General features: G+C 45.0%; 2 protein-coding genes across 5 annotated transcripts in view; one reads left to right on the forward strand and one right to left on the reverse strand.

The window, feature by feature from the left end:
* Positions 1 to 2818: 2818 nt before the first annotated feature.
* Ddx28 (DEAD-box helicase 28) lies at positions 2819 to 4687 on the reverse strand. Its single transcript, XM_034522781.2, has one exon. The coding sequence runs from the start codon at positions 4675 to 4677 to the stop codon at positions 3028 to 3030; it is 1650 nt and encodes a 549-aa protein (XP_034378672.1). The 5' UTR covers positions 4678 to 4687; the 3' UTR covers positions 2819 to 3027.
* A 21-nt stretch (positions 4688 to 4708) lies between these two features.
* Positions 4709 to 18904, forward strand: part of Dus2 (dihydrouridine synthase 2) — a 39739-nt gene continuing 25543 nt past the window's right edge. The window contains exons 1-3 of one of the 4 annotated variants that reach the window (XM_034522783.2): positions 4709 to 4801; positions 8302 to 8443; positions 17064 to 17109. In XM_034522783.2, the coding sequence (XP_034378674.1) occupies positions 8318 to 8443; positions 17064 to 17109 (172 nt within the window). In that variant the 5' untranslated portion in view covers positions 4709 to 4801; positions 8302 to 8317. The other 3 variants (XM_076915805.1, XM_076915804.1, XM_076915803.1) reach the window with 3 other exon arrangements.

The following is an 18904-nucleotide window of genomic DNA, read 5'->3' on the forward strand; positions in this document are numbered from 1 at the left end:
GGGCACTGCATGATTATGGTGCTCAAACATATATGCAGGCAAAACCTCCATAAACATAAGATAAAAATCTAAAAACCACACACACAAACAAAAACAGCCAGACGGGCTTTGATTGACTTTGTTCTGTTCATAGAATACATTCATAGACTCTTTCTTTCTTTCTTTCTTTCTTTCTTTCTTTCTTTCTTTCTCTTTTTCTTTCTCTTTTTTTTCTTTCTCTTCTTTTCTTTTATAATTGAGATCTCAAGAAAATCTAAGGAGAAAGCTGGGGGTGTAGAGCTATGTTCAGACTGCTCACCTGGCCTGCATAAAGCCCTTGGTTCCATCCCCAGCACCATATAAACCAGAATGGCTACTCTTGTATGCACTTGGGAGTGGATGCAGGGGGATGAGGAATTCAAGCTCATCAAGAGTTGTTGGAGTCTGAGACTAGCTCCAATAAACCACACAAACACCAAACTCAGACAGTGATGGTTTATTGAACGCATACCCTAAAACTGATCAGGGTCAGATCAGGGATGTACCTCAGAGTTATCTGAACTACAACATCAAACATTTCTCAAGGCAAATTTATAAAGGGGAAAAAGAAAAACAAAAAACCACGAGTTGGGCAGTGGTGGCGCATGCCTTTAATTCCAGCACTTGGGAGGCAGAGGCAGGCAGATTTCTGAGTTTGAGGCCAGCCTGGTCTACAGAGTGAGTTCCAGGACAGCCAGGGCTACACAGAGAAACCCTGTCTTGAAAAACCAAACCACAGTGAGCTCATACACAGGTGCAGGAAGTGCTGCCTGGTGGTCAGCTCTAACTCAAGCTGTTTTAGACACAACAATTAATATTGACCTTTAATTTGATGGGCCCTACGTAAAGCTTTGTGGAATTTCTTAAGATTAACATATGTCAGAACATACAGAACACAACAGGGGAAGTGGTCAGCATGACCCTGCTCTGAGTTATTTTGTTCTGTGTCAGTGACTGGCAGGCATTAGAGCAACAATATGGAATAGCTGGCAGGCATGAAACAAAATGGCTACAGCTATGCTGGGGGAAAGGGGAGCAGACCTCAACAGAATGTTTTCCCATCAACAAATAAATGCAATTTTAAAAGAAGGGTGAAGCACTCCAATAAATGTAGGAGTAATAATAAGAGGCTGAGGCAGGAGCATCAGGAAGAGTTCAAGGTTATCAAGGTTAGCCTGGATTACAGAGTAAGACCCTTTCAAACTGAAGCTGGGTATGGGGGCACATGAGGCATATGAGGCACATGCTACTATGCCCAGCTTTAATCCCAGCATTTTTGAGGCAGAGGCAGGAGGAGCCAAGTTTGAGGCCAACCTGGTCTACAGAGCAAGTTTCGTGCCAAGCGATTTTTGAGACCTGTCTCAAAAAAAAAAAAAAAAAAAAAAGAAAGAAAGAAAGAAAAGCAACCAAAACTGAAACATAGGCTCTTTCTATACCTGCCAAATTCAAACAATGAAATCTCCTCTGGGCTTATCCAAGGTCACACAGATAAGGTATTTGCTTTTAGGAAAATTCTTTTTTCACATTTATTTTTTGTTTGTATGTCTCTGTGTGTGCCCAAACTGCACAGAATGGCACTGAGGTCAGAAGACAACGTGAGGTAGTCAGTTATCTCCTTTCACCTGGGTCCTGGGAAGGGACTTAGGTTGTCAGACTTAATGCTAGGTGTCATAATCCATAGAATCATTTCACAGGCCCCTGAATCGGTGGGTTTCCAGCAACACTATGGCTTCATGTCATTCATGATGGGATTTCAGATTTATAGCTGACAGAAACACTACAAGCGCATCATATTTACAAGTGCTGTAGGTCATTATATTTAAAGTTAGGAGGATGTTAAGGGCACGGGAAGGGAAAGCAGTTCTTGCCAGTGACATTACACAGTGGGATTGGCAGAATATTTTTGTAGAAATAGTATTTTGTAGAAAACACACTCACGGCACAGTGACATAATACCAGTGGGGAACCCTTTCCCTTCCCTTTTGAAAACAAATCTGGTTGGAGGTGCAGCGAGCAGTAGAGCACTTGACCAACAAGCTTGAGGTTATGGGTCAAACTGACAGTGTGGTCAACAACCAAGACCAAAAGAAACAACAGCGGCAACAACAACAAACAAACAAGGGCTTAGGTTGATGCCTTAGGAGATAAGAGGATATACTTGCTGAGGACCTGAGTTTGGTTTCCAGTACCTGAATGGGGACAGTCACAATTGCATGTAACTCCAGCTTCAGGGGATCTCACTCTCTAAGTCCTGAAAGTGCCTGCTTCATGTGCAACACACACACACACACTTCAAAATCAATCTAAAGAAAAAAAAAAAAATCAAAGCAACTCAACCCAAGCCAACAAAACCCTACATATGATAGAATGTAAATCGTCAAAGTCTACTGAACTCTGTTCAAATGGTGGTTACTATTAGGGGTGTCCCCACAAAACCATTATTAGCTAAGTGAACTCAGAGATCCACCTGTGTCTTCCCCGAGTACTGGAGTAAAGGCATGTGCCACCACCACCAGGAAGGGGACCCTTTCTTTAAAAAAAAGAAAGGAACATTATTAGAGACCAAGTCCATTGTGTGATATATAGTGCCAACTTGTTTCAAAACACACAAATGACTGTTTAGAACTCTATGATAAAAGGTCCAATGAGATAGTGCAGTGGGTAAAGGCACTTGTCAAACAAGTGGGATGATCTGTTAGATCCCTGGAACACACAGAAAGGTGGAAAGAGAATACTGACTACATAGAATTGTCCTCTGACCTCCACACACAGACAATTAAAAGGCAAAGAAATCGTGACATTATGTAAAGTCAAAATCCACTTTATTTTCTAAACCTTACTCTCCAATCCTGTCCAGTAGTTTTACTTTTCAAATCTCCAAACAATTCATTATGCTTTCAGAGAGGCAAGGGCTGGTGTGAACCAATGTCACTCACTGACAAGTGTTCAACTTTCCTGGACCCCCAGGAAGATCCCTGCTCTAGCATTAAGATTCAAGCCAGCCAAAAATCAGGCTTGTTGAGGCAAAGGGTCCCCCACCGAAGTTGTTAGTCCTGGAAGGCTTCTCCTCCTACGAGCTGCCAGTTCAATTTTCTGAACCAGGCTCACATCCCAGGGGTGGGTCACAAAACTGATAACAGTCCCTGGCACTTCGCTGCCCACACGACCCACCCTTCCTGCCCTGTGGATGTAATCCTGCAGAGTAGGGGGGAAATCATAATTGATAACCACTTCCACATGGATGCTGTCCAGACCTCGTGAGGCAATGTCTGTGCAGACAAGTACGTTTTGGGAGCCCTTCTGGAAACTCTGGAAGATACCTGCCCTCATTGAGGCTGGCATTTGCCCTTGCAGCCTTAGATGTTGAATTTTGTGGTCATCCAGAATGTACCCAAGCCAGTTCACAGTGCTGGCACTGTTGCAGAATACCAGGACAGTTCCTGAGGGTTCTGTCTTATTTGCTTTGTCATGCTGTTTGAGGATCTGAACCAGTTCTGTTACCTTCTCGGCTCCCTTTAGTCTCATAAATGTCTGTCTGACATGAGGCATGATGCAGTGCAGCTTGGAGCTGGTGATGGTGGTCAGACTGTCTGGGCTGGTGACTTTACCCAGCAATTGGTTTAGGCCTTCTGGAAACGTGGCTCCCACCATCACTAACTGAGCTTTGGGATTAAAGGGGTCTTCTAACTCAGCTGGACTTTCTGCTATAGGGCTCTTGTCCAAGATGTAGTCCACCAGTTCCAGGAAGCTTTCATCCAGCAGCGTGTCGACTTCATCCAGCACTATGAAATTAAGATGATGTAAGCTGATTAGTTGACTTTTCAGAGCCTTCCACAGCGCTCCTGGAGTAGCCACGAGCACATCTGCTGACGGTCGTTTACACACCTGAAGTTTGAGCCTACTCATTCCGAGGCCTCCGCCAAGTTCTATCACCTGCAGGCCCAAGTACCTACCCAATGACTGGGCCACTGCCTGCACCTGTTCGGCTAATTCTCGGGAAGGTACCAGAACTAAGCCTCGGGGAGTGGTGGAACTGCGGGAGTCTAGGACTGGCCCTCTCAGGAGCCGTTGAAATAGGGGCAGTAGGTAGCTAAGTGTCTTGCCACTACCGGTTTCAGCAGCGCAAAGGATGTGGCGGCCGCGAAGCAGTGGGGGGATGGTTTTCGACTGCACTGAGGTTGGCTGAACAACTTCGGGGACAGCCTCCTGAAGCGCGAGCAACACTCGGGGTTCCAGACCCAGGTCCACGAAGCTGCCCCGGGACGAGAGGTTCTTCAGGGCGGGCGCCTCTTGCTGCACTCGCTCTATGGAAAAATGGTCCCGACGCGATCGCCGATGCTTCCAGCCACGCGAAGCCAGTGGCGCCCGCTCCCAACGGCCCAGCGTGAGGCGTGCGGGTTGGTTCAACTCTGGGCGCCGTGCGGAGACCAGCAGTGGGCCAGGTTGCACTAGCACCGGCCGTTGGAAACTCCCACGGCCGCTTCGTTGCTGTTCCTGCCGTCGCTGCAGAGCCCGCGGAATGCGCACCACTGGCAAGGACTGGTCGGAACCGCGCACCACTATGCTTCGTCGAGGCTCCAGAAGCAACCGAACTGCTAATGACAATAGCCGCGTTGGGCCGGCTAAAGCCATATTTCCCTTGATGCAGAAGAGGCGCATGCTAGTGACGTCAAGTACGCGCCCGTAATCTGGAGTACGGTGGCTGGCGCGGATCAGTGTGGCGTGTGGCGCTGCAGCACCGGCAGGAAGGAGGGAGGATCTTTAAGAGTTCAGAGGCTGCGAGGTCTGTAGTTTCCATCCGGCATGGCGATGTCCAGCTTAGGGTCATCTTGCGGAAGGGTACTCGGTGGAGGCAGGAGTGGGAGTCAGCAATAGGAGGGGGGCCATGGGTCCCTGGCTCAAGGAATCGAGTGAGGATGGCCTCTGTCAATTGAGTGATTAATTTCTGAGATTCTTACTTGTGGTCTTCATTGTCCGGGTCAGTCATCCCATAGAACTCCAAGGGTACAAAGTACGACGATGTTTTCGTAGATAATGCGCTCCGCTCAAAGCCTGGGTGATGAAAGTTTCCTGAGAGTATGAATGAATGGTAGGCCTGGGGACTGAGGCAAAAGTTGGTGGAAGTCTGGGTTTAGGCTCAACCCTGTTCTCTAGTTTAGAACCCAGGGTGCATGTTCATGGTCTTCAGATTATTTCGTCTTTGACGTGAGAGAGATGGTCTTAGTTCTTTTAGGTGTAGTTTCTCCTGTTTTTACACTTTGTCCCCTCCTTTCCAGGCAAGCTTCACCCTCTTTTCCTTGTCACTCCTTCATGCTTCTCAGACCAGATCCACCACTCTAGCAATCTGCTCATATCCACTGGCTTCTCAGGCAGAGTCAAAATTGCCTGACTAGAAGTAGAAAGAAGGGTCCCCAGGACAGCCAGGGCTACCCAGGGAAACCTTGTCTCGAAAAACCAAAAAAAAAAAAAAAAAAAAAGAAAAGAAAAGAAAAGAAAGAAAGAGAGTCCCGTTACCCTTATGGAGTGATGACGCTTATCTCACACAGCGCTGGTCAAGCAGACTGCTTGACTTGAATTTGGTGGTTCAGGTTATTATTTTTTTACTTCAGTTGTCTTGAACACATCTGAAAAAAAATGGGCATCAAGTGTTAAGTGTCTGGAGTGGGAGATAAGGTCAATGCTTGTGGATTGATTACCTGGGAGGTTCCTAATGTCTGGGGAGAGTGTTTTAATTTCATTCACTAGAGCTGGCCCTCCATATTTATAGGTGGACATCTGTGGATTTTTCCACTGTAGATTGTAAATATTGATGAAAAAATTGTGTCTGTACTAAATATATATAGATATTTTTCTTTAATGTTACTTCCTAACAATACAGTATAACAAGTATTTACATTGTGTTTATATTGTTCTGGTCATAAGCAATGCTTTAAAGCACTTGGGAGAGGGTTGGGATATAGCTTGGTGATACAGTGCTTGCCTATTAGCGTTTGCGAAGTCCTGAATTCAATTCCCCCTAAAATCAAAAGCATATATGAGTATATGCTTTTATAAGGAGCTTGAGCAGCCTCAGATTTTGATATATTTGAGGTTTCTAGAACCAGACTCCTAATAGCTATCTATTGATGACCATACCATTAAAAAGATTAAAATTTAGCTGAGCATGGTGGCATATGCTGTTAATTCCAGCACTTAAAAGTCAGAGGCAAGCCGGGTGGTGGTGGCTCACGCCTTTAATCCCAGCACTTGGGAGGCAGAGGCAGGCGGATTTCTGAGTTAGAGGCCAACCTGGTCTACAGAGTGAGCTCCAGGACAGCCAGGGCTATACAGAGAAACCCTGTCTCGAAAAACCAAAAAAAAAAAAAAAAAAAAAAAAAGTCAGAGGCAGGTAGATCTCTGAGTTGGAGGCCGGCCTGATCTATCTAGCTTGTTCCAGTCAACCTGGACGGTAATAGCGAGACCCTGCCTTTAAGAACAAAAAGTAGGACATAGGTTATTTAATTTTATTTTCCTTCTTTATGGTAGTAAGGATGCAGGGCCAGGGCCTATGTATTCATAACAGGCAAGCGCCTTACTAGTAAGCTACAGTCCCGATGCTTGGTTGTCCCCCTCCCGCCCCCGTGCTTTCTTCATGTACCCCTGGCTAGCTTAGAGCACACCATGCCCAGCCCCAGCCCCAGCCCCAGCCCCTGACTTTCTTTTGGTTCCCAATGCCTCTCCCTTCACAGTGTTTCTAGAATGTGACCACTGTTTGCCAACCTTGTTGAATCCCTGTCATCTCTCAAGTTGATTTATTGAATTGCCTTTGAGTTGATCTCTTTGCCATCCAGCCAGGTGCAAGTCCTTTCATGACCCCTTCCCCGGTTTGCTGTTAATACAACAGTCAGTGCGATCCTTTGAAAACATGAGTGAGCTCCTGCTACTTCCCCACTTACAACCCTTTACTGGGTCATCCCTTCTCCCCCTCGCTCCTGTCCCAAGGTATTTATTTATTTATTTATTTATTTATTTATTTATTTATTTATATGAGTACACTGTAGCTGTCTTTAGACACCCATAAGAGGGCAGCAGATCTCATTACAGATGGTTGTGAGCCATTATGTGGTTGCTGGGAATTGAACTCAGGACCTCCGGAAGAGAAGTCAGTGCTCTTAACCACTGAGCCATCTCACCAGCCCTGGGTCGTCTTTTTGAAGAGCCAGTAGAGTCCTGTATGTCCCCCAAAGATCCACATGATCTGAGTACTGCCCTGTATCATCTAACTGCTGCTCCTAAAACGTTGGACTGCCATGATTTTCCCTGTTGTGTAGACCATGTTAACCTCCTTACGACTCCGCCGACATACCAGATAAACTGCCTTGGGTTCTTTGCACTGACTATTGTCTCTATGGAGAGTTCTTCTAGATCCCTCCTTGGCTAATCCACATCTCTGTTTAAGTCTTACCTTCTTTATTGAAGCATACCTCAGCTTCTCTATTGAAAACTGATCCTAATGCTTTCAGTCTTGCTTCATCTGCTTTTTTTTTTTTTTAATTCATGTGCACTACTAGTTTCCCAGCACACTGTATAATTGTTTATTTATTTATATGCTTACTGTTTTTTGCTTGTACTCCCCCACTGGGATGAACACTGTGAGGCAGGAGACCTCCTAGCCTTGCCAGTCCATTTTGTTCTCTTGAGACTATGACAGCTTTGTTCCCAAGAGACTGTGACAGTGACTGGCACTTAATGAATAGTTGTTATGATTGAACATAAATCAGAGATAAGCATTTGAAGGATGGAGGAAGCCTGTCCTGTATGACAGAAGGGATTTTTTTTTCCACTTATGTTTCTTTTTCTTTTTTTCTTGTTGTTATTATGTATATAAGGGTTTTTGCCTGCATGTGTGTCTTTGTATCACATGTGTGCCTGGTGCCTATAAAGGCCAAAAGAGGGTATGAGAACCCCTGAAACCGGGGTTGCAGAAGGTTGTAAGCTGCCATGTAGGTCCTGGGAATCAAACTCAGTTCCCTGTAAAAGCAGCAAGTGCTCCTAACCACTGAGACTTCTCTCCAACTCTACTTTTTTTTTTTAATTTAAAAATTATTTTTTAATTTTGTGCATGGTGCGGCATGGGTATGCATAAAGATCCGAGGACAACATTCAGGAGTCAGTTCTTTCCTTTCACTGCCAGTTCCAGGCATTGAACTCAAGATGGTCAGGTTATGCAGCAAGCGCTTTTCCCCACTGAGCCATCTCACCTGCCCACCACTATATTCTAACCTGTATTTCCGCTTTCTTCAGGCATAGCAGAAGAGGAATGATTGTGAACAGCCTCTCCCTGTGCTACCACAATAAACTCATCTTAGCCCCGATGGTTCGGGTGGGGACTCTGCCCATGCGCCTCCTGGCCCTGGATTATGGAGCAGACATTGTTTACTGTGAGGTAAGGTATTCCTGGATTTCTGGGAGTCTTGGAGGAGTGGAGATAGGCTTCATCTTTGGGCCTGGCAGCATTTAGGAGGCTGGGGAGGCAGAATGGGACCTTCATTTGTGGTCTCACTAAAGTCAGAAGAGATCCACACACATGATATTGATGATGCCCTCAGGATTTGGGCAGTAGAAGGCTGTGGGTCAGATGGGCAGATGGACAGTCTGTCATGTCACTGTCCAGGCCCCCATTCAGTACACAGTGAACTAATTGAAGTTTGGAAGAAGAAAAAGAGACCCAGATTCAGAGTAAGGAAGTTGGATGAGATTGGTGTCGGTAGTCATAGGATTTTTTTGGGCAGTAGGTCAGTAAGTGTATCCATTGGGTGCCCCAGAGATTATTAGGGCTTTAGAGCTAGGTTCAGAAAGATCTGATAGGAAAATGGGATTGCCAGAGTAAGTTGATACTGGACAGTGAAGGGGTATTATCTGAAGATCTGTTATCCACGGCTGTTGAGATGTGTGGTAGAGGAGGCTTCAGGCCTTGTATCAGCAACAGGCAGAGGAAATGAAGCAGGATACTTCCTCCAACTGGGCCACATCTCTGCAAGTTTCTGACACCTCCCAATAATACCCAAAGCCCCACTTCTAGAAACATTGCATTAAAGATTAATCCTTTAACAAGTGTGGTTTTTGCATTGGGTGTTTTTTGTTTGTTTGTTTGTTTTTGGAGATAGCATCTTAATAGCCCAGCCTAGCCCAGAGTCTATACTGTTGCCTCAGTTTCCTAAGTGCTAATTTTTGAGGTGAGAGCTACCATGCGTAGCTCCAGCTACATGAGACCCATCTCAAACCAAATATAAAAACAAAAATACTCTACACAGTCAACCAAATAGCTGGCCAACCAAATAAATAAATGAACTGCAAGAAGAAAGCCAGAAGGTATTTGATAAGAGAACATGGCATCTGGGAGCAGCCATGGTATATTGGTGGTATATTAGAGGACTCGGGGTGAGGAGTGAATAGTAAGCCAGGAAGTAGAAATAGGGCTTTCAACCACACTGTCAGGTATTTAAGGGTAAGTGGGGCAGGGAGGGTTCAGGCAAGTATGGGAAGTTGTTTGTAGATGACTTGCATGTTTCTAGAATAAGAGGAAGGAAGGCATTCGATATGGGGTAGGGTAGGGTGATAGGTAAGGTCAGGTCTTGGGAGACAGGTCAGGCTTTTGTTTTCAGTGCTGGAGATGGAATCTAGGGCTTTACAGATCTTAGACCTTCAACCATGAGTTATGTCCAAGTTTAAGGTTCTTTTAACAAAATGTTCATGTGTGTAGGCGCTGAAGGTGCATGTGGAAGTCACATGACAACTTGGGGAGTTGGTTCTCTAATACCCTCTTGGGTTCTGTAGATCAAACCTGGGTCATGAAGCTTGTGCAGGAAGCTCTTCTACTCACTGAGCCACCTTACTGAGGTGTCTTTTTTTCTTTTTCTTTTTTCTTTTTTTTTTTTCCAAGGGGGAGGAGGTTTATTCAGGAGATAGGGCAAAGGTGGGAGAAGAAGGTGGAAGGATAGGAGAGAAGTAGAGGATAGCCATGACCACATGGAGAGAGAAGAAGAGGTGGGGAGGGGAAGAGAGGCAAGAGAGTAAGAGAGAAAGAGAGAAAGAGAATAAGAGAGTAAGAGATTAAGAGATTAAGAGATTAAGAGATTAAGAGCTCTTTTTCTTTTTTTAAAGACAGAATCTTACTTTTATCACCCAGACTGGGCTCAGGCTCTAGAGTATTTAGTTCTGCTGCCTGCTGTTTTGTGTGACTTTTTTTTCTGGGGAGATGTGAACCAACATATACTCATCTCAGATGAGGTACCAGTGACAGAGCAAAGTACAGAGTCCAACTTGGTGAACCAGTGAGGTTTTGTTTGTTTAGATTATAATATAATGATCTAATGAATTTTTCTGGAGTTATGTCAGGAGTATGGGTGAGGAGTTACATACAAGAACAGAAATGACTCAAAGCTCACCCCATGGGTGACAACTCTTAAAAGACAGACATGTAGAGCACACTGTACAACTTTCAGGCAGGTACATAGATTGGAGACTGTCTGTATACCACAGCTCAGTTGGTCTGAGCCTCTTCTAGATAGCTCAGCCAGTCTCTGTCTCTTTCATGTGGCTTAGAGTATTTTTTAGAAGTCCTTACCACTTATATATCCTTGGAGTGGGAGGAGCTTGGTATATCTGGTCAGTTTCAGGAACTTCCTGAAGCCTTCCTGAGTTGTTTACTTCAGGAGTCTAAGGCCTCCCCTTTAAGAAGGAATGTTTCACCTCCCCTTAAAAACATGCTATGTCTTTGGGAAGCCCTCTTCAGCATGGAAGGTTAAAGGATAGATTTCACCTCCTTTTAGAACATCCAGTGTGGCATGCTAGCTTTCCTCCAGGATAAAAGGTTTTACTTTGGAGGAAATTGCTTCACAACACCTAAGCTTCTTGGCACAGTGTAGGACCTTCCCTTCTCTGAGATGACAAAGAAGAAAGAAGCAATGGAAGGAAAAGAAAGCAAGGGCTCCCATGGCTACAGGCTACAGGAGGATTAGGAAGCCGCTCTTCTGTTTAAAAGGAGGAATGGGATAATGAAATGATCCATGTGGTGCTATTTATTGATAACCATGCTGATTAAGCCAATGAAAGTTCTGAGTTCTTTTATTAATGGCTAGACCAAGATCAGGCTAGAGCCTCTGAAAAGTCTCTTGGTACCCAAGATCAGGTGTAAGGATTTTTCTGACACAAGGTTATCTTGGCAGTCAGGAGCCAAGAAATACCACAAAGACACACCATGCAACAAACCTCACACAAGAGATTTATTGGGGAGAAACATAAAGTGGCTGCTACCTCTGAAGAGAAAGAGAGACAGCAGAGGGCTGGATAAAGGGGAGGGCTTTTTGGGGGCCTTGGAGCATATGCAGTGAATAGGATATTCCTCCCTTATCCGTGGTTCCTAAATCCGAGTAAGTATAGCATTTTCAAAGACAAACCCATAATTACATCAGTACTGGAGTAGAAGGTAACACATTAGTGAGGGATTTTAGAGTGGCCTCGTAACATCGGCTTGCTTGCTTTTTGTTTTTGTTTTTCAAGATAGGGTTTTACTGTGTGGCTATGACTGTCCTGGAACTCGATCTGTAGATGACCAGGCTGACCTCGAACTCACAGAGATCCACCTGCCTCTGCTTCCCCAGTGCTGGGATTAAAGGTGTTCATCAGCCACTACTCCTAGGTAACAGTAACATCTGCTTTTCTTTGCAAGGCTCAGCAGTATTGTCTAGACAGTATAAGTTTGGGCCGTGATCAAGGTCATAGATACTCCCAGAAACACTGCCAAGGCCAAGGTGGCTGTTGGGGGTGGCAGATGTGTGGAAGGGTGAGACGTGACCAGGCAGACATAAAGTAAAGTTGGATAGGATGGCATTAGTCATTTTGCAGAAACTTGTGGAAGGTAAAGCTTTTGACCTGTCCTGTGCAATTGATAGTGTAGAGTTTGGCTGGCAGCTGGCTCACAGCCCTATAGCACAGAAAGCTCAGACGCCTGAGGGGTTGGCTGTGAGGTTTGTCCCTGGTTGGGGATACATGTACTGTTACTTAACTGGAGCGTAGGGCCAGGGGTTTCTAAGGTGGTGGCAAGGTGAAGTGGAGGGTAAGAGGAGCACCAGAGAGATTTTTCTTCCTGTTTTCTTCCTTCCTTCCTTCCTTCCTTCCTTCCTTCCAGGCAGGTTTATTGGGAAGCTGCTTTCTGGTGGGTGAGTTCACTGGCCCCAAGGACCAAAGCCTGGGAAGTCACCATGGGGAAAGAGAAGGTGGGGGAGGGAGGGGAAAGAGAAGGGGGCATGCGTGCAGAGAGAGAAGAGGAGAAGCCCTGTTATTTCAAGACAAGGTGTTATTGTAACTCAGGCTGTCCCCAAACTACCTACATGCCTAAGGCTAGCCTTGAAATCTAGATCTTCCTGACTCCAGTCCTCAAGTGCTGTGAGTTCTGGGATTACAGGTATGTGTCACCAGGTATGTGGCTTTTCCAAAAATGTAAGGCAGAGGGCAGAAGGGATGTTTCTGAATTGCGGCTACAGAGGCTCCATCCTTATTTTAGAGACACGTGATAGGAATTGGTTAGTAAGCAGGTCCGTAAACCTTTCCCATGTTAGAACATGTCTAGGGAGGGAGGAGCCTGTCTCCTGGAGTCAGGCGTAGGGCACCTGACATTAATAATCTGCCTCTCGGGTCCCTGGGGTGCTCAGTGTGTGTTAGCTGTAGTGTTTCTTGGCTGACACCTACCTCCACCTTCTAGAAAGGTTCTTGGGTTTGGAAGGGAAATGGGAAAAGGAACAATAAAGATCCACTGATGTCTCAGAGCCTGAGGCATGGGACAAAAGAGACCACATCCCAGGGAAATACGTAGACCAGGCTGGCCCTGAACTCCCAGAGATCTACTGTCTCCACCTTCCTGAGTGTAGGGTTTAAAGGCATGCTTCACCATGACCAGCAGACAGCGGTTACCTTTTCTTTGCTTATGGGTAACCCTACGTGCTTCTGCAGAACAGTAGAGAGACGTTGTACGGCTTCACCAGGGTAGTCCCTTTTGCCATCCAGGTTCAGGGGATGATGGATTCTAGGGGAAGCTCCCAGCTTACCTGCCGCTCTACTGCATGTCTGTCCATTTGTGTCCTCCTAGGGTCACTTCAGAGCTCAGGGTGAGTGGTGTCCCTCTCCGTTGGTCTTGTGCTTTATGTTCTGTTGTCATCGATGAATGGTTGTCCATGGAGACTTGATCCTTGGAGTGCTGGCACCTTTGTCCCTGCCACGCTCATCTGCAAGTTTCATGTACTAGAGTAGGTGGTGGTAAGGGCTTCAGCTCCTTAAAATCACCAGCTCACCTGGGCTCAAGCCTTTTCTGAGGTGAGCTTCTTGGTGTTGCCATGATGTCTCCATTTATATATTTGCTCCTTTTCTTCCGACCTTCATTTTTCCTCAGAGTCTGGAGAGCCAGAACATGGGCATGTTTTCACTGAGAGAGATGTAGAATATAATATGAGGGTGAGGGAGGGATGGCCTCCACAGTACAGCACTTGTCCTAATGTGGTTTGTTGACAGCCTGAGTCACCTGCGCTTATGGAAGCTGAGCAGTGGGAAGACTCTGTCTGCCAGGTTCCACGGTGTCAGCTAGTTCTGAGGGGAGTCATGAGGTATTTCATGCCATTTAGAAATTAGGGGCCCAGGGTTCATGTGCTTATTTTAGTATGGCCTCCTTTTCTCACTTTTCCTCTCTTCCTTCCCTTCTCCCCTTCTTTATTCCCTTCTGTCTCTTGTCTTCAGATAGGGTGGCTGGGGCTGGCTTCAGACTTACTATATGGCTGAGAGTGGCTTTTACCCTCCTGTCTCCACCTCCCAAGTACTGGTATTGTATTAGTCAGGGTTCTCCAGAGGAGCAGAACTGAGTGTGGGGTGTGCATGTGCGTGCGTGCGTGTGTGTGTGTGTGTGTGTGTGTGTGTGTGTGTGTGTGTGTGTGGTATTAGAGTGACTTACAAGCTGAGCATCTGAGCTGAGGTTCTTACACTTACCTGTCAGGCACTTTACCAACTGGGCCTTTTACCCGGCTACTACACCGGTTTTTTGTTTTGTTTTTTGTTGTTGTTTGATTTGTTTTAATATGGGTGTTGGTGATGGAGTGGGTAATCAGGCTTGCACACCAAGCCATGGTGACAGAGTGGGTAATCAGGCTTGCACACCAAGCGCTTTACTGGATAAGCTATTGTCCCAACCTGAAAAGCATGTTTTACTAGTAAATGTGACTAATTCTTTCAGGGTCCTGCTCAAATTTGGAGTGGGGATTCCACATACTTTAGGCCTGTTTGATGTGCTCAACGCTGAGAGAGTTGGTATGAGGAACAAATAGGTTTTTGCTAGAGGAGTCAGTCCTAAGGCTCGCACCCAGCTGCAGCTCTGAGGAGAGCAGGGAGAGAAGCAGATGCATCTCTTGCTAGCTTGGGACCAGAGTCCCCAGCTTGGGCATGATAGTGTGGTACCCAGTGCCCCCTGGTGGAGCCAGAGTTGCTCTACAGGGCAGCATCAACACAAACTGCCTGGATGTTCTTTCTAGGTGAATCACATAGTTGATTTGTGAGATTACGGAGTCAAGTCAGTTTATCCACCGTGTACAGAGGTACTACAACACTAGTCCAAACTGTAAGGAGACATCTGACTTGTTTTCTTTGTGTATGTGTTGGCTTTTTGAGGCAGGGTCTTATAGTATTGTAGCTGTGTTAGGCCTGCAACTAACTATGTTGGCCAATTTGGCTCAGATTCCCAGGGATCTGCCTGCCTGTTTGCTGATGCTGGGATTAAAGGCAAACACCACCACATTTGATGAGATTTATTTTTTCATTTTTATTTTATATATAAAGGATGTTTCCCTGTAGGTCTATCAGTTGTGTGACACTATTCCTGAGGAAATGTGAGCAGATGTCTCTCACTCTAGATCTGGAACCAACAACAGACCAAGAAGTCCAACTTGGCGAGCCAGAACTTTATTGAGGTTATTTATAGGGATAGAGGTGAAGGGTTACTTATAAACTTGGAGCACACTGCACAGTCTGCAGGGAAGCTCACCGTGTTGGGGGGAGCACTTTCCAGGTGGCTCAGTTGGTCTGAAGCTCTTCCAGGCTGCTAAGCTGCTCTTCGTTTCTTCTAAGCAGTTCTGCAGGTTTCTGCTTCTTTCAGGGTGCGTGGCTCATCTGCTTCTTCCTGGCTGCTGGGTCTGAGCCTCCTCCAAGTGGTAGAGCTGGTCTGAGAGTGTCTCTCAGTGGTTCTTACTGCTTATATATGTTCCATTGTATGTATATAGTCCATTGCTTCTGTCTCTTAAGAGTGTGAGAAATGCTGCAAGTATCTCTTTGAGATCTTACTTTCAATTAGAATATATGCTTAGAAGTGAGGTTTCTGGACTTTTCCCCCGTCCCCTGGTACTGAGCATTGAACCTAGGACCTCAAGCACATAGGCAAACTACCTCTTCAATTTTTTTTTAAAAGAAAAATTGGGCTGGTGTGATCACCCAGTGGGTAGAGGTACTTGTTGCTAAGCCTGACAACCTGAGTCATCTCTGAGTCTCACATGGTAGAAAAATAGAATGGGCTCTCAAGTTGTTTTTGATATCCATGTGTGCACTGCACACATATACATACGGTATATGTATAACAAATAGATGTAATAAAACAATTTTTAGGGGCTGGAGAAATGGCTCAGTGGTTAAGAGCACTGACTGCTCTTCCAAAGGTCCTGAGTTCAATTCCCAGCAACTACATGATGACTCACACCCATCTGTAATGGGATCTCACGCCCTCTTCTGGTGTGTCTGAAGAGAGCAACAGTACTCACATAAAATAAATAAATCTTTAGAAAAAACCAATTTTTAAAATTAGGTGGAGAGTAATTGAGGAAGACATTTCACATTAATCTCTGGCCTTCACACACAATCTCATGGACCAATGCTTCTGCACACACATGTACATTCATTCATACAGCATATATACACACTGAATGCTCTCTGACATGCCTACTGTCTTTTTGCCTATTGGACATTGCCCACCCCTTGGGGTACCACAGGATTACCCAAACTTGATTGTGGTTGTTTGTCCAGGACTGAACATTAGACTTTTGATGATTTGAATGTTATAAGGAAAGAATAGACACAGAAATACATAGAACAGAGCTGGGTAGTAGGGTGCATGCCTTTAATCCCAGCACTCAGAAGGCAGAGGCATGCAGATCTCTGAGTGCAAGGCTGGCCTTGCATGTAATGGTCCCCACCAGGCTGAGGTTGTGGTTTGTTGACGCTCGTAAGAGGAGAGTGTGGGGATGAATGTCTTCCATGATAGTCTTTTACTTTCTTCTTTTGGGTGCCAGAGTCCATGGCCATGAGCTTCAGACTTGTTTTCTACATTTGCTTAAATACTCACTGAACGAAGCAGAACAACATTGGATCCAACTAAGAGTTACCAATCAGTAGAAATCACATTTCCCTCTATCTATAATGCTGAGTTTAAAGAAGTCTCTTCTCTCTGTCCTGAATCTGCTGGAATAGTTTACCCAGGTGTAAGACTCACCTCTTTGTTTACACACAGTGAGCTGAGTAGATTTTTCTTTCCTGTGTTCGTTTCAGATCTTCCTCTCTGGGCTTTTATCCTCTAGTTCTAATTTTGCCCTTGTCAGACTCTGGAGCCCTTCACTGCCTGTCCTTTGTCTAGTAATTGCAGTGGGAGGCTCTTTGAAGTTCTGGCACTTGAACTGAGTCTAGTCCTAAGGACATCGCCTCAGTGTCTGTATCCTGGATAATTCTCTTTCCAGCACTCTGGGTGGCTTATCCTCTGACAGCTCCAAATACCTCCAGGGTCCTGGAGAAAACTGCAGATTCACAGTAGCTCACCCGGGGCCTTGCTTGTCATGTTTAGCTATAGGCAATAGCATGATGCATCCCCAAAGCCATGATTTGTTGTTAGTAGTGTGGGTTACCGGCTAAACAGTGGTCATCAGGAATGTAATAAAGACCTTCCATCTGCATCCAAGACTGACAAGTGTCTTCTGATTCATCTGCAGGAGCTGATTGACCTTAAGATGCTCCAGTGCAAGCGAGTTGTAAACGGTGAGTGCAGCACTGGCCTTGGGATTCTGTGTGTGCCCAGCTGCCTCAAGCAGGTCTGTCACCGCCCCTGCCCAGGATCCTTCCTTGTTGAATTATGTAATTGCATAGATCACATGCTTCTTTAGTCACTGCTCTTCAGATGCAGTGACAAGAGCCACGTCTGAGGTTCAGAGTGGTGGAGTGCTTGCCTAACATGTTAGAAAGGTTTGGTCTTCGGCATCACATAAATAAACTAATAATAAATCAGTTGTGAAACAGGCAACAGATGCCTTTCTCTGATAGACTCTAAAGCAAAGAAACGTCTGTATGTCATAGTATAAGTAGGACTTTAGTGGTCCAGGAGTAAGGATAACTTTAGTACTGGGCGCACCTCAGACAGAGGGTAGTTTCTTAGTAGTGAAATAAGAATCATAAGCCTAGTTTTACTTAATTCATAGAGTTAGATTGTGGCTCAACAGATATAAAGCACCAGTAAATACTTTGCATACCTTAAGCTCTGTGAGATGGAAGTAGCTAAAATGTATTGAGATTCCCTTCTGCTTGATTGATGGGGTGGATTATGCTTTGATTAGCATTGTAATCATTAAGAGTCTAAAGATTTTGTTTGTTTGTTTTCTTAGGCTGTCATTGAACCTGCTGTGTAGTGGAGGATGACTTTGAACTCTCGATACCCCTGCCTTTACCTTTTAAGTGCTAGGATTATAGTTGTGTAGTACTGTTTATTTTAAATTTATATTTTATTTTGTGTTATGAAATTCAGAGTTGTGCACAGTGGTGCACATCTTTAATCTCAGCACTTGGGAGTCAGTGCAGGTGGATCTCTGAGCTCTAGGCCAGCCTGGTCTGCATTTTGAATTCCAGGCCATCCAGACCTACATAGTGACTGAAACCCTGTCTTAAAACAAACAAACAAGTAGGGCTGCAGAGATGGTTTAGTGGTTAAGAGCATTGGCCACTTTTCTGCAGGGCCCGAGTTCAATTCCCAGCACCCACATGGTATTGTCTATAACTCCAAGATCTGACACCTTCACACACACATTCAGCAAAACACTACTGCACAAAAAATAAAAAAATAAAAAAAATAAATAAATAATAAATAAATAAAATAAAACAAGTAATAAATTTCACTATTACTGGGCCAGAGGTAGTAATATGTCTGTAACTTCATCATTTTGACAGGTGATTAAGAATCCAAGGCCTGTTTTTGAGACCCTGTCTAAAATAAATTTTAGTTTTACAGATCTGTATAGGCTAGAGCACAAAAATGCACCTGAATCATACACCTGAAGTGGAGGTCACAGAAGGGAGCGTGATTATACTCCTGCCCACACAGTAAGCATGTGCACATGTGAATGTGACTTGTGTATGTCTAGCTTACCCCAGGCCATTCCTCCTGCTTTGCCACTTGCTTTTCTGCCAGGACATTTTTCTGTGGCAGAAACTGTAGTTGACTGTATGGGTGTCATTAGCTTCTTAATGGGAGTTTCCAGTATTTGCTGTTATAATGATGCATTGTAATCATGACAGTTTTATATGACTCTTCTCTCAGACCTCTTCTCACCATCTTCAGCTACCAGGTCATCCCTTTACCCTGCCTTTTAGACCTGCTGTGGGATATTCACCAGAGAAGACGCCAGATGTGAATTTAAGCCAATAGAAAGTCTCCATTAGCCAACCAGCAACTGCACTTGATGTTTGGGTTCCCAGTGTAGCCCTGAGCCTTTCCCAGGTTGAGCTTTTAAGCATAAAAACCATGTTCTGGGTTGACATACTTCTGCTAACAAAAACAGTTAGC

The sequence above is a fragment of the Arvicanthis niloticus genome, chromosome 18 (genome assembly GCF_011762505.2).
Source record: "Arvicanthis niloticus isolate mArvNil1 chromosome 18, mArvNil1.pat.X, whole genome shotgun sequence".
Classification (NCBI taxonomy): domain Eukaryota; kingdom Metazoa; phylum Chordata; class Mammalia; order Rodentia; family Muridae; genus Arvicanthis; species Arvicanthis niloticus.

Coding starts and splice junctions, on each gene's coding strand:
- Ddx28 (XM_034522781.2), bottom strand. CDS start 4,677: ATGCGCCTCTTCTGCATCAAGGGAAATATGGCTTTAGCCGGCCCAACG.